General features: G+C 36.7%; 1 protein-coding gene across 1 annotated transcript in view; it reads left to right on the top strand.

Moving 5' to 3' along the window:
* The window catches only part of LOC149142073 (polycomb group protein EMBRYONIC FLOWER 2-like), a 277,025-nt gene extending 266,185 nt beyond the window's left edge, over positions 1 to 10,840 (top strand). Inside the window, exons 17-20 of the mRNA XM_089446324.1 lie at positions 9,759 to 9,842; positions 9,951 to 10,030; positions 10,246 to 10,335; positions 10,447 to 10,840. Of these exons, the coding sequence (XP_089302450.1) occupies positions 9,759 to 9,842; positions 9,951 to 10,030; positions 10,246 to 10,335; positions 10,447 to 10,552 (360 nt within the window). The 3' untranslated portion in view covers positions 10,553 to 10,840. The remainder of the gene's footprint in view (positions 1 to 9,758; positions 9,843 to 9,950; positions 10,031 to 10,245; positions 10,336 to 10,446) is intronic.
* Positions 10,841 to 15,399: the final 4,559 nt, after the last annotated feature.

Below are 15,399 nucleotides of genomic sequence, written 5' to 3'. Positions count from 1 at the left end.
TTGTATTGATCTCGCTCCCGAGATATTCTATTCTTGATATTGCTTTCGCATCGGAGTTTGATTGCTAGTATATTTCCCTCGCTTCAATAGCATTCTGATCTTGCATTTGGAGAATATTTCTCTCAATATTTAGCTCTCGTATTTGTGCACTTTGTTCATGCACTTGTGTCTACTGCTCTTGTTTTGGAAACCTTTGGAGGCTTGTGGTGGTATTTTGACGCTGTCATATTAAAAAGGCTTGTTACTACTATTATTTGTCAAAGGGGTTTTGTACTTTGATTATGTATCTTTGCTAAACATTTGAAGACGATCTAATAGAAGAGCACTTTAAAAAGGGTTTCCCCCCATAGTGGAGTTTTCCCCTAGTCTTGGACCAAATCCTATGTCTTGCTATTTATTGACTGTCTTCTATGGTTTATGATGTCAGAAATTAAATTTTAAATCTGCAAAATTTAGCACACTGAACATCATAGTGATCCATCTTCCCACAAGCAAAGCATTTCACTTGGCTCATGTCCTTATCCTTAGCCTTTTGCTACCCGTTCTCTTGCTTTGCTCCACTAGAAGACCCCTTCTTGATCTTCTTTCCCTTCTTGCCCTTAGCTGCAAGAGCAACATTCTCCTCTTCATCTCCCTCACCACCCTTGTTGCCACCCCTCGCACTCCTCCTGATCTCCTCTTGGATGAATTCGTCCCACATCCTCCTCCAACCAAGAAAGTGCTCTTTGGCCGCCAAGTCGTGGATAAAGCCATCCCACTTCTCAGTGAACCCATCTAAGGCAATCCTAACCAATTGCTCCTTTGGAACAACCATGCTATCCTTCACCAGTGAGAGTTTGGTGAGAAAAGAGGTGACACTGTCGGTCTTGGTCATCTTGGTATTGTGTAGTTTTTGTCTCAACACTATTTTCCTGTTCTCATTAGAACTCTAGTGCAACGGGACCAAGGACTCCCACATCTAATACGCATATCTCATCCATGAAACATGAGGGAATAAACGGTCCTTGATGGCATCTAGAAGGATCCTCTTTGCCTTCACATTCTTCTTGTTGAACTCCGCCAATTGAGCTGGATCAGTGGGTTCTTGCACAACCGCTTCAACTACATCCGACACTTCCACCTCCTCCAGTAAAAGCATAATCTGCTCCTTCCATGTGTCAAAGTTTTCAGCTCCCATCAATCTGTCCTCTACTCTCAACCTTGTAGCTGTGACCCCACAACCAACAAAATGGAGCAAATTTGGAAGCTAGAAGCTTTCTCCCTTGAACTGTTGAAGTCTTTGGGTTTCTGGCAAAGTTTCAAAGGTATTGGTTCACTATTTGAAGACTTCAAATGCTTGCTTCCCTCTTTATCAATTGACTGAAATTTGAGATTTGAGTCTCAACTTAGCTTTGATACCATGTAGAAAATTTATGATCTACACCCTTAACCCAGTTTACAAGTTTGCATGTGTTTGTTTAGGCCCAACCCACATGTTTTGTCATGCTGATATAAATTTCAGTATGCATTCATTGCAAACATTTAAAGAGTACTTCTACTATTTTTCACTTTCCTATCAGCCAATAATTGATACAAAATTTTGGCAAGCATTCACACAATGAGACACTAATTTTTGGTCAAGTTGACCTCGGAAAAACCCCACAGCCTCTTGGGGAAAACCAATCTTCAAAGGAGGATTTTATTGCTTAAGAAATTATAAAATAAGTACAAAAAATTTCACAGTACCTATCTCCCTTTTCTATTTTAGTATTAATTGGAACTTCTGGAAATTTGTGCCCATTGACATCTTCAGATTTTCACACATTTACATGCCCAGAATTTCTGCAATTTTTCCCAGCTTAGCTCCTCAAAATTCATTTCTAGAATTCTTCCTAGAAAACTGTGCTGAAAGTGCGTCAAAATCTGCGTTGTAAGAGAGATAGTTTGCCTTGAGAGTCATGCCAGAACTTAGTTGAAGCCTCCCTCGAAATTCATGTTTCCTGTAGCAGCTGTCGTAAAATTCGTGCCTCGAATTTTGGGCCAGGATAACGCTGGAACACTCCTTGAAATTTATGCCCAGGTGCCTCGATTTTTGTGCTGTTGCCCTCGATTTATGTGCTATTAGCTGCCTCAAATTTTGTGCTGCTCTTTGATTTTTGTGCTGCTATCTGTCCTCCTAGAAATTTGTGCCTCCTTCCTTGTTGCAATTTCTCCTTAGTGATCTCTCTCTTCTCCTTGAAGTTTCTCCTCCTCTCTTTTCCTCTTCACCTCTCAAGTGTGAAGTGAAGAATGAGTTCCCTTTCCCTCTTTTGTCTCCTTGGAAAAGATTGAATCTCTAAACCTAAGATCCAATGGTTGAGATTTAATCTCCAAATCTCAAGTTGTGTGGTTGAGATCAATTCTCCCAAATGACCCCCCTCACACTTTGGCCCCATCATTTAAAAGTCTCCTAGTGCCATTTTAAAGTTGTGTACTTTTTATATTTTTCTTATAAAGTAATTTTTTAATTCACTTTAATATTAGAAAAATACACTAGTACTTTACACATAAAGTCACTTTATCAAGTACAAGTGACTTTAATATTATAAAAAGTACATGGTACAACACTTCTAAGTACCTTTTCTACCCATGACATTAATATAACTCATAAATGTCACCAAGACAAAAGTAATTAATGTGCTCACTAGGCTAAAAGGGATAAACACCTAATGACACCTCTCCTTGGTATTATTTCCAAGACATTTGCTACTAGCTCTTGGATGAAGTGACATTGCACATCCATAGGCTTTGTTTGATCATGAAAAATAAGATTTTTTGCCAACTTCAAGACACCCTGATTTTTGGAATAAAGTGGAGTAGGATGAGGTTGTATGACTTGTAAATTAGTTGGAGTCCTTCTCAATGAAACTGTCTTACAAGTTGCAATCACTACTGTCCTATCATCTACTTCAGTGAAAGAAAGTGACACTACATACTGCTTCGTACTCAACCATGAAACTGTACCTTTGCCAAGGTTGAAAACATATTATGTTGGGCTTCTTGTCAAAACTTGCTCAATTTGAATCTGCATAGCTAGTGAGTTAGAGATCCTCTCCTCCAGGGTACCCTTTGTTGAGAAACCACGTGTAATGTAGTCTAGCACTTAATTCCTCTTTCTTGGTAATCGCTTGTGAAAATTATTATTCTTTTAGTCTTTACTTATTCTTCATCAAGCAATTAGTCTTCTGTTCAAATGTTCAAGGAAATAGAAATTACAATGCAACAGAGACAAGAAACAACGGAAATTAAGCCATTGGCCAGGGCAAAACCCACAAGGGGAAAACCCAACAATCATTTCCTTATAGAATCATATCAAAATGGGAGATATCCAAGCCAAGAACCAATATCAAATTGCCACCATGATACCAAGTCAAACCCCCTTCCAAGGTCAAAGTCAACACTGGTCAAACTGCTCCAATTCTAGTCAAACTTCTGAAATTCAGACCTGCAACAAGGGGTTGAAATTTGACTTGCTACTGACCCAAAAAAACTTGGCTTCTTCCACAGAAACAAACCTCCCACATGTGTGAACTGTAACAGATCAAAGGTTTGGTCAATGAGGGAATATTCTTATTGTTTATGACTTGCCTTCTCTCTCCTTTGACTCGACTTATTTTCTTCTTCGCTAAATAAAGAAATCCTTCTTGTGTGTTGAATGAATGAGCTCCCAAGTAGGGCAAATAGGCCTCTTATATATATCTGTCCAGGGGGGTCAAATAGGTGCCACTTGGAGGGCTAGGCCGACTTGTCCAAGGAGGGCCAACTTGGTCATCTTGTAAACTTATAGTCTCAAAAGTAAAATTCAATTTTTCTTTATTTTAAATGTCCAAATGGGACATGGTACAAATAATTTTTCTTTTGACTCAAGCATGAAGAACATGCTTTACAAATTATAATAAATACATCAATGATAAATATACATTATGAAGACTAAACCTAATTACAATTTCAACACCCTCCACATGCCTTATTGTATGGGTTTGAGGTTAATGATTAATTTTGATCTTATCTTCCATACTAGATGATCAATGTTGACATTTTCAAGAGTAATTGTGCATATTTTTATGCGAATTCTCTTAAGTGGAAATGTAGTTATTGTGGCCATGGCATATTGTTACAAATAGAGTTCATACTATGCAATAATCTTCAAAACACTTGGAACACGAAGACATCCATTGATGATAAACATATTTATATTGAATAATGTATAAGAAAATTGATACGAGATGAGATGATTACAACTGAGGGTGCCACATATATAGTTAGGCAGACACCCTTTCATGAAAGGTCATGTCCATAGAGACATGTCTCTTCAATACTAATTATTAGTTAATAAATCATTATTCATTATATATATATATATATATATATATATATATATATATCTATCTATCTATATATATATATATTTTATTCATAACATTGCCTTCCTTTTCAAAATCTTTGTCCTCAAAGCTTATTGTTGACAAGATATGTCATCTATTTCTTTTTCTTTTAGTCTTTTTGTATCCTTCAGGGTTCTTCAAGTTGTCATCTTTGTTGATACATAATGATAAGATCCTCTGAGTGATAAACAAAATTGTTGTATTAAGAAAGGATCTGACCATCCTAAATCAATCCTCTGTGGAATCTTGCGGTTACTAGAAACTTATGATGAGTTGTTATCATAGGATTGGATTGCGCAAACTTCAATGTTCTTCGGAACATAATTCTGTTGTTTATGTTCCAACATTGCACGAACTGGGGACGCGGAAGCGTCATTTCCCAAAAATATAGGAAGCGAAGCATCTACTATATATATATATTTTTATTTTTTTGCATTTATATTAAAAAAAGATCCAAAATACCAAATTAGTAAAGACATGAAAACATGCATATTTTTACATAAATCAAGATAGATATGGCATCCATTGTACATCAATGATTAATTATTCTAGCATCAACCATCTAGAATCTGGATTCCTCTTCTCTTGTCTAGCCTTTGCCTCTACTTCAATTCTATAGGGATATTAGTCAACATTGCCTAATTTTAATCAAACAGCTTAATCCAAGCCTTATAATATGGTAGAGAAAGATTAACATGCCCGATCAATGATTTTGACTGGAGTGAAGACTACATAATTGTTAAGGCCATGACAAAGGAGTTCAACAATCAACAACACCAACACTGGGGTACATATAGGGCTTGGTGCTATTCATTAAATGCCAATCACATGCCCTCATACATGATATAATCCAATGAAACGCCTCAATCCCATTGATCCTAAAAACTATTAAGTCTGTTGAATTTTGAATGAGATATGAAATTCTATTTTCTCCATATGAAGTTTGATGAGATTGGAACGACTCTCAAACATCCCGAGTCATTTCATGGTAATGTTAAAAATTTAAGTAAAATGATGGAAATGAAAGATAAAGGAGAATGTCACTTTTACTTTAAGAATTTAACATTACCATTAGGGAACATCTAGGAAGTGTCTAGGGAGCATCAAGGGGCACCTTGGGAGTATTTGGAAAGTGTAGTTCCTCACATAACAATTTGAATTTAAAAAAAAAAAAAAACAGAAAAACCCCGTGGAATCGTGTGAATCGTCCACCTTCTCTTGGATCCACTCACAATCTGCGATGGATACACACCCAAACCTCCACAGATCTGCACCCGATCCTTTCCGGATTGGGCAGCAGGAACCGCAGATCGGGCCCCGACGGATCCAATTTTCCAGGAATTGGCAAAAAAAGGCAGAACCACGATCTGATTTTCAGAGCCACAGTTTTGCCCCTAGATCCTTAGGGGGGGGGGTGGAACGGTTCCTGCAACACTATTATGTTCTGAGTGATACATATATGCAGACTGATTGAGATGTTTGCTCTTGTGATTTGCATGTCGGTAAGGAGTTCTTCTGTTTTGACTTTCCTTTTATCATGTGTGGTAATTTCCTGATTTACTTCAGGTATTGATGTTGTTGAGTTGATTACAAAATTTTCACTTTGAATTTTCATTGTCGAAACTCCAACATCTGAATATGTCTTCAGTTTAATTGGATTTGGATTTGTCTGAACTATGAAATTAATGGAATCTTTGTTCATTCTCTTTTCTTCAACTTGGACTACTACGTCTGGAGATTTTGATGTTTCTTTTGCGACAAGTTCCTCAAATCTATTCTTCAAAGATTTCTTATCATCCTTAAGTTTCTTAATCTGATTAAGAAGATTTTGGTTATGATTTTTTAAACGTGAAAGTTCTTCATTTTCTGGATTGTTGACTTTATTCTTAGTGTCTTTCTCATCTTTAAAATTTTTGATTTGTTCTAATAACATTTGATTAAGGGTTTTTAAGCGCAAATTTCTTCTTTCTCTAATAGACTCTCGTTGAGTTTCTTCTTAGAACTTTCATTTTCTTGCTTTAATTTTTTCTTTTTTACCTTGGACTTCTTGATCTATTCAATTAATTTTTGGTTATGGTCCCTTAGGTGCAAAATTTTTTCGTCCTTTTCTTTTTACTTATTGTAAAACCTATCTTTGAGATCTATATATTTTTTTTCGATGCATTGTTTTTTGTTCAAGGTCTGCAAATTCATCTATGTAATTTTTTATTTGTCTGTGTATTACCTTGATGTTCTTCAATACTAAATAATCTTCCAGATGTTGGACAACATAATTTGCAATTTTTTTGAATATATATATATATATATATATATTCAATTTTTGTTAAACAAAATGGATTAACAAATGGACATTTAGTCCAAAATGTTAACTTATTTGTTGAACTCATCTTTCTTTCTTTCATCATTTTCAAATTTCTCCAAAAATTGACTCCCTTTTGTGTTTGTTGATAGTTTTATCAAACAATACTTTTGACTGAGGATTATATATATACTTCGTATGGGAGAACCACTACTCCAAAATATAATAAAGGCCTTTGATGAACTATGAACACTCTTATACTCTCTATTATTAGGGTTCCTCTCTTTTAAATTCCTTCTTTATTTAAATACCTCCAAATTTCCATTTTTTTAATGTTCAGATGTGAAATAATGGCCATGTTTGTAAAGGCCGCGGTTCACATCAATAGATCTAATTATTGAATTATGTACAGATTCAAATGGTTACATATAAATCTAATTTGGTTCATATGATTAAAAGGTCACGACCCTTAAGGTTAACGATGCTCCACAATTAATAGTTTTTGGACTAAATGAGATTTTGCTTCGGTTGGTAATGTAACCACTCACAATAGCTGAGCCATGAAATGGCCCTGTGGCTAGCGGAACCAACAAAAAACTGAATGCCATATGGAATGGAAGTAGACAGGGATTTGGTGTTTCGTATGGTTATCTTTTTGCTAGGAGTAAATAATTGAGGATGTTGGATCTTACTTATTTGTTGTAGTGACGAGTTTAATTGATGGCACAATGAATTAATTGATGGTACAATAACGATTACAACTATTGGATCACACAAAGCAATTCATTTTGTGAAAATGCGTCGATAATACAAAATGGTATGGTGGTAGATTTCAATTCTTTGAATTGTGGATAGTACGATTATTTGAATGACAGCTAGTTTACAGATGGTTGACTGGGGTGCAATGGCGAGTGGGGTGTAGAATGGCGGAATAGGGGAGAAATTTGCAGTCAAATGCGCCCCTCGAAGGACCGTTGTGTCGTTGCATGGGTGCTGCATGAGTCTGTGATGTGGGAAATTGAATAGTTTAGGGACCAAGGATAGGGTACCACAGTTTGGTAGCTGTTGCGTGAGTGTGCTGCGATGCGGGAAGTCGAATAGTTCAGGGACAAAGGACAAGGTACCACAATTTGGTGGCTGTGTCAAGCACAGGCTGGCACAATCCGGAGCTGCAGGCGGTTGGTCCGTTGGTTAGCAAGGTGAATAGCCAAGGGCGGCGAGAGATAATTTGTTGCGGTGGGAGGCCTCGATGGAAGTGGCCTTAGGTAATTTCGATATTTTATTTTTTTTCTTTTTTAAATTATATATATATATATATATATATATATATATATATATATATTTTGTTTTTTGTTTTTTTTTTTTTTTTTTTTTTTGTTTTTTTTTTTTCTAATGGCCAAAGACATGACGAAATCAACAGAATGGAGAAACTCCAAAAGATGTGTAACGAAACGTTTCAATCGTGACAACAACGAAGTTGACAGGTTGATGACCAAAGCCCAGATCACACTGGTTCTGTGCAACAATTGGCCGCTAAAGGATTGAACAACTCTGATACCAATGTTACGAACATAATTCGTACTATACAATAATCTTCAAAACACTTGGAATTCGAAGACATCCATTGAGAATACAAATATTTATACTAAATAATATATAAGAGAATTGATATGAGATGAGATGATTACAACTAAGGGTCTCGTATATTTAGCTAGGCAGCTATCCTTTCATGAATGGTCATGTCCATAGAGACATGCCTCTTCAATATTAATTATTTGTTAATTAATTATTAATCATTATTATTATTTATATTGTTTATATATATATTTTATTCATAACACATATACTATGACACCGAGAGATCTTGGATACGTGGTGGTGACTCTTGGATACGTGGTGGTGAGTGACCCATAGTTAAGTCTGAAAGTATTAGAAAGAGTGTGGGACAAGTGATAGTATGTTATGATTATGTACAATGTGATGAATGTAACAAATTGAATGACATGCAGGACAAACTTAAGTAGGTTTTTTACTGGCACTTGGGTTCCAACTTCCCACTCTACATATGTGCATTCTATGGCTATGTATTATTATTAGTTGTGATGGGTACACTCCTAATCATAATAGATTTCTAATTCCGTTATTATTTGGTTATTAATATTGCCAAAAATGATATATTTATTGCGTGTTCTCCAAATTTACCTTTCATGTCAGCTACGTGGGGCTTGATAACATTTACGATTTTATCAAAATACTGACGAGCATTTGTAATGATAGCATGACTTTCTTTGCTGTTCTGGAGACTTGTTTGTTTTCATTCCTTTCAACTACTTGGGGACGCATTGCTTCAAACTAACTGTTGTAAGCTCTTTTGTCCTCAAATACTCTCATTTTTCAAGTCAGTCTCTGCTTGATGTATCATTCATTTGAAACCAACTTTAAGTTCAGTCTTGACATTAGGTTCACTAGAGTACCTAATAATGAGTAAATAGTTGCTGTTTTCCAATTATTCCATCATGATCAGCCTTTGATCAAGCTTTTCTCCCATCTTGACAGTAAATTTATGATTAGCAAATTGAAACTATTCTGATTTCTTCCTTTTGCTATTAATATTGCCAATAAGGTAATCTACTTCTGTGTACTGCAATGTTTACCTTTCATTTAGATTCATAGATACGTGGGTTTTGATGATATTTATTAACAACACTGATGAACATTTGTAATAATAGCACGCCTTTCATTTAAAAGTATGAATTTTACTAAATGTTATGTTTGTCCACTTAATATTTTCCTGTTACATGTTAGTTATCAACGTGTATGGAATAGAAGCATTCCTTAATTGTATTGTCTGTTAAAAAGAGGCCATTCAGATGGCCTTTGAGCTATACTCAAAATCATGTAGTAGCTATATTTTCGAGTATGGAAAACTTGGGAAAACTGTCAAACGTAACGACTTAAATGATATATATCTTTTCTCATTGTTGTAATAAAGATAGGGCGATGTGAGATATATTAAATAGCACAAGATGGCCTGATATTATTTTTACATTTTGTAGTTAATGGCCTTGGAGCAAGTATTATCCGATAGAGATAGTGAAGATGAAGTTGATGATGACATCGCAGACTTTGAAGACCGGAGGGTAATTAAGAATTTGTTTCTAAGGCTGCATTTCATTCTTTTAGGAAAGTTTTCCGAGTGATGATTCTTATACGAAGCTAAGTTGCAAATGTTGACACCTTGATTGTAGATGCTTGATGATTTTGTGGATGTGACAACTCATGAGAAACAACTCATGCATCTTTGGAATTCATTTGTTAGAAAGCAACGGTTAGTTGATAAGCTTGCTCAATCCTCTACAGTTGTTATTTTCTCTCAGCGTGCTAAACAGTAAAAAGACGACGATTGTAAATCACAATTGTTTAATACAAACATTCAATGGTGTTTGCGCATGTGATTTTTGAGGAGGAGGATACTTAAGTTATATTATTAGGAAATTCTTGTGAGCTATGATTGAGCATAAATTACCTGTCGTTCAATTGTAGCGTGCTAGCGGATGGCCATATCCTTTGGGCATGTGAGGCATTTTCAAAGCTACATGGTCGTGATCTTTCTCAAAGAAAGGCTCTCCTACGGTAGCTCACACAAATTTTCCTTTCTATCCCATCGATTCCTTCTGTTTAATATGTAGTGCATACCATATTTAATTTTATGTTGACATTATTTTTATTTGATTTTGTGAACAGGTGTTGGAGGTTATTTATGGTCAAACTTTGGAATCACAATCTTCTTGATGCGCCCACCATGAACCGTTGCAACCTGATCTTGGAGAACTGTAATAATAGTCAATAGCGAAATCGAAAAATGTCTAGCTTGTTTTTATTTGCGCAATGCCCTTTTTGCAATAACTCAACACGTCATTTTTCTACCATTCTTGAGAAGTAGTCTGCTTAATATGCTTTGATTAATCTCTTGGCTTTATTTCTACATTGAATGAAATGCTGTAAAATTTCACTTGGGCTTCGACATATAATCATTGACAATTCTTTTGACTGGTTTTGAAGTGCCTAGATAGCAGGCGCTGTCTCAAAAATTGTATATTTCTTATAAGTTGTAATTGATCAGGATCCAATTTTTCTATATTGTATCCATTGGGTGGAATATGGTAGCTTCAGTTGACTTAAATATTGAAGCAGGTTGAAGATAGGGCTATATTTTAGAGATTAATCAATTCTTTTTACATTATTATTAGGTATGATTTTGAATTTATCTTATTTGACCACAAATCTTGTATGAGGTAGATTAATAGATACCTCAACTTTGCACACATGGCATTAAATCATGAGGGAAAGTGGGAGAAGAGATGTGATATAGAGAGGGATAGAGCCATCTTTAATAGAAGAGGCCCTCTTAATTTGCTTCAGTCAGGAGCACACACCCAACCTAATTTGCTTGAGTTAGGAGCATAAACCTGAAATGTGTACCACATGAGCGAAATATTCTTCAGAAGTCGGAAGAACATAGAATTTCGAGTTGCTTAATCTATAGTGGTGTATACACTCTAACCCCCTTCCCTCTTTGGATTTGAACTTGTGACTTCGTACGAGGAAACACATGTTCCTAACCATAAGGTCCACTCAAGTTTATAGTATTCAGTAAGGTCATCAACAAATTAGCAAACAAATGATGATGATGATGATGATGATGATGATGATGATAACAATAATAATAATAATATGATTTTAAGTTCATGGTTAAGCCAGGTATTAAATTAGCGCAAGTAACCTTGTTTGTCCAACAAGGGAAAAATCTACAATGGTGTATATAGTGGAGTTGTACATGCGCATAATGTGCACAATCATCCTATCAAGGACCTTTTTTTGTCCATCAATTTGGTCCTGATCTGATATGATGGTCCCCGTGATCCAAAAATGTACCCACACTCGTTAAAAGAAAAGCTTGGCAATGTTTTTTGTTATGATACTCTTCTTGTAGGATGCTAAAATGACCGTCCTAGAAAATCTATCAACAACCACAAAAACAATCATTACAATGCTTGGTAGAAGGAAGGCCAGCCATATAGTCCATCATGATGGATTTCCAAGGCTGATTAGGAGTAGGCATAGGGGTGTACATGCCTTGCTTCTTATTGGTTGGTTTGGCAATGATGCAGGTGGTGTAGGACCCGATATACTTGCCAACATCCTGTCGAAGTTATGGCCAATATAAATACTTTTGTATTATTGTCACTGTCTTCTCCACACAAAAGTGCCTTGCTACTTGACTGTAATGTGCTTCCTAGATCAACTTGGCATGTTCGCTTAAAGGAACACAAAGACGTCCCAGGTGGCACAACAATGCATCCTAAGGTGGAACTCTTGTACTTACTTGCCCGCTGTCAACATTTGATATGTGATAGTGTATTTCAAGTCACTGTTGTATAACTTTGGGCATTTAGAGGTCTCGTGCCCACAAGAGTTGAGCAATGTGGTCAGTGCCACAACCAGGGGCTTATTGAGGCAAATTGTGACATAATTGGTGCTACCCTTCCTGTATTTGATGTTCAAATGGAACTGTTACACGTATGTGGACCATTTCTAATGGCGGTCGTTTTGTAACTGACCTTGTGTTTGCATAAATTGAAGAGGCTTGTGATTCGTGTGGATGATTGTCTCCTTCCCCAAAATATAATGTTTCCATTACTAGCAAACTTGCACGATGGAATGCATCTCTTTATCATAGGTGGGGCATCTCCGGATAATATCAAAGAGTGTTTCACTATGATAGGCTACCATATGTACTTACTGAATGAGGTTTACACCAATAGCATAATTAGAGGCATCTATCTCAATCTCAAATGGCTGTTGCAGGTCTGACAAGGTGAGGATTGGTGCTGAGGAAGGGTGGTGTTTTAGTTCATTGAATGGCTTTTGTTGTGACGCACACCAAACAATCTTTGCTTTTCCTTTGCCCATGATCAATTGACTTAAGGGCCAATTAATATAAGGCCCAAGAAGCTGTGAAGCTCTGTTAAAGTTGTCGGGGCTAGCCAATCTCGAATGACTTGGATCTTGACTATATCCACATGCACACTTTGCTTATCAATAACGTAGTTTAGGTATTGGACCTTGTCCATGCCAAAGGAGTTTTTTCCCAGTTAGCACATAGCTTGTGTTGTCATAGAGTGTGAAGCACCTACTGAATATGTTGCAAGTGATTTTCCGAACTCTTACTGGAGATGAAGATATCATCTAGGTATTCAACAACAAAAGAGTTGGTGAAAGGCCACAATATATCATTCATAAGCCTCATGAAAGTTGTTGGGGCATTCATCAATCCAAAGTGCATGACCAACCATTCAAAAGGACCCTATTTGGATTTGAAAGCAGTCTTCCACACATTAGTTGGTTCTATTGGGACTTGGTGGTAATCATACTTCAAATCAATCTGACTAATATACTTGAACCCCTTGAGCTGTTCAAGAATGTTGTCAATTTGGGGAATCAAGTACTAGTTTCTGACTGTGAGTTTGTTTAGGGCCCAATAATCAATGCAGATTCTCCAGGTCCCATCTTTCTTTTGAACAAGTACAATTTGGCTTCAATAGGGTGAGGAAGTTGACCTAATGTGCCCTTTTTGGAGCAACTCTTAGATCTGTTGCTTTGTCTCCCCATTTTCTAGAATAGATCAATGATAGATTGGCCCATTAGATAAAGGAGCATTAGGGGTCAAATTGATTGAATTATTTACTTGAAAGTGCAGAGGAACCTAGTCAGTGAGGAGAAGATGTCTCTGTATTCTTCCACAACCTTATTCACATGCTTCTACTACATGGAAGAACCATGTGTGGAGGCCATGGATGTGGCCACATTCTTCTCCTTTGTGAGGGAATCAAGAAGAAGAAATATTTTCTAGTTTGGGAGATGACCTTATCGAATTGCTTAGTGAGATAAAAAAAATGTCCGTAGGCGGGACCACCTTTGGTATCTTGTATAGTCTTTTAACTGAAGTGATAATAACACTATGAGGTCTAGATTCATTTACAACATGATGCTTCCACGAGTATGGTTGGCTTAATACATCATAATTAACTTCAAGGGGAGCAACATCACACAATACCTCGTCCTTGAAAGACTTGATGCTTCAGGGTAAGCAACACTATTGGTAGACGTGAATATCTTACCCTTGGTGGAACCACCCTATGGTGTATGGCTTTTAGGGGTGGTGTTGTCGACAGGGCCAACTGCTTAACTACCTTTGCTGAGATGAGGTTCTTTTGACTTTGGTTATCGAAAATGAAACACACTGGAGCACCCTTCACCCACATTTGTGAGTGGAAGAGGTGCTCACCTTCTTTTGAATCTTCGGGCTCACTTTGTTGGACCATGGTGGTGGTAACAATGGCACTAGTTTCTATATCAATGATATGTTTCCCCTTGTCTAGGTCTTGTTCAAAGTCCGAACCTATGTCTGACTCTGAGGCTTTGAGCTCGACCACTGATGGTTGCGTTGCACGACATTCATTGTCATTATGAGAGGGGCTCTTGTAGAACTTGCACCACTTCACATGCCTTTCTTCGTCTTCACATTACCATTCTTTGTTCCTGGCTTAGGTGGGTTGTCCTAGGGTGGTTCTCCCTAACAATTCTTTGTTTGTGATTTTGGGATACCCTTGCCTTGCTTTTGCTTTGAAGGATTCACATATCCAAAGTCTTGCTTATGTTTAAATTTTTTTCTCTATTTTGATAGCATCCCAAGTGAGGAGATGTCTATGAACTCCATTTTTGTCTGGATGTCTCTGTGCAGACAATCACAATACTTGAGCAGCATAGGTCTCTTAGAGTCTTTTGATACCTAACTTGGTGCATAAGGTATGAAATATATTTGTGAACTCTGACACTCCTTGGTCCCTTCTCTACTGTAGTGTGGTCCATCTCATGTATTGGTCTTCGTAGCTTCTAACAAGGTAATATTGTTCCTTAACAACATCCAAAAAAGAGTCCCAAGTGAGTGAAATTGAAAATAACGCAGATTCTTTTGTGGCCCTTTTTTCACAGTAAGTTTCCCACCAATCCTTGACATGGAGGACAACCTTAAAGAGTGCAAAGGTAATTTTTTCTCTATTGGAAAAATTATGGACTGAAAAATACTCTTCAAGCATATTTAACCATTTATCTATAACATCTGCATCTATTTGACATTCAAATATAGAAATTTCAAAATTAACTTGTACCTTAAAGGGGGCAACAACTCCAAAGTGGCCAATGGATGAAGATGTATCACCTATTGGCATTTGTTGAAGGATTTGGGAAAAAATGTCCAACATCTCATTGCTATGTTGCTTGAGGGCTTTTTTGAGTAACAACTTAATAGGATTTCTTGCTCCTTCATCTTTCTTTTCTTCCTCCATGGGAGGTCGTCGGGGTCGGTGAGGGTGATCATGCAAGGGCTCAAGCAGTTCGAGTCCCAACTCCTTATATCCCAATCTCATTGGGGACTGATATCATTGATTCAAATTTATGAAGGGAATGAAATGATATATAGATTTATAACCAAAACACAGAGATACATTGAAACTTGACTTCTATCAATAAATGGAAAACACTGAAACTGTATACATATAAAATGAAAACAAACAAGCTGGAATGGTGGTAGCATATCTCTAAGAAGAGATGTGATGGCTATGCGCCTTTGTCGAA

This window comes from Pinus tabuliformis, chromosome X, assembly GCF_031772625.1.
Source record: "Pinus tabuliformis cultivar Carrire ecotype Pingquan chromosome X, CPIR1, whole genome shotgun sequence".
In the NCBI taxonomy this organism is placed as follows: Eukaryota; Viridiplantae; Streptophyta; class Pinopsida; order Pinales; family Pinaceae; genus Pinus; species Pinus tabuliformis.
Note: the sequence above shows the minus strand (reverse complement) of the source record. Positions and strands in the feature narration are given on the sequence as shown.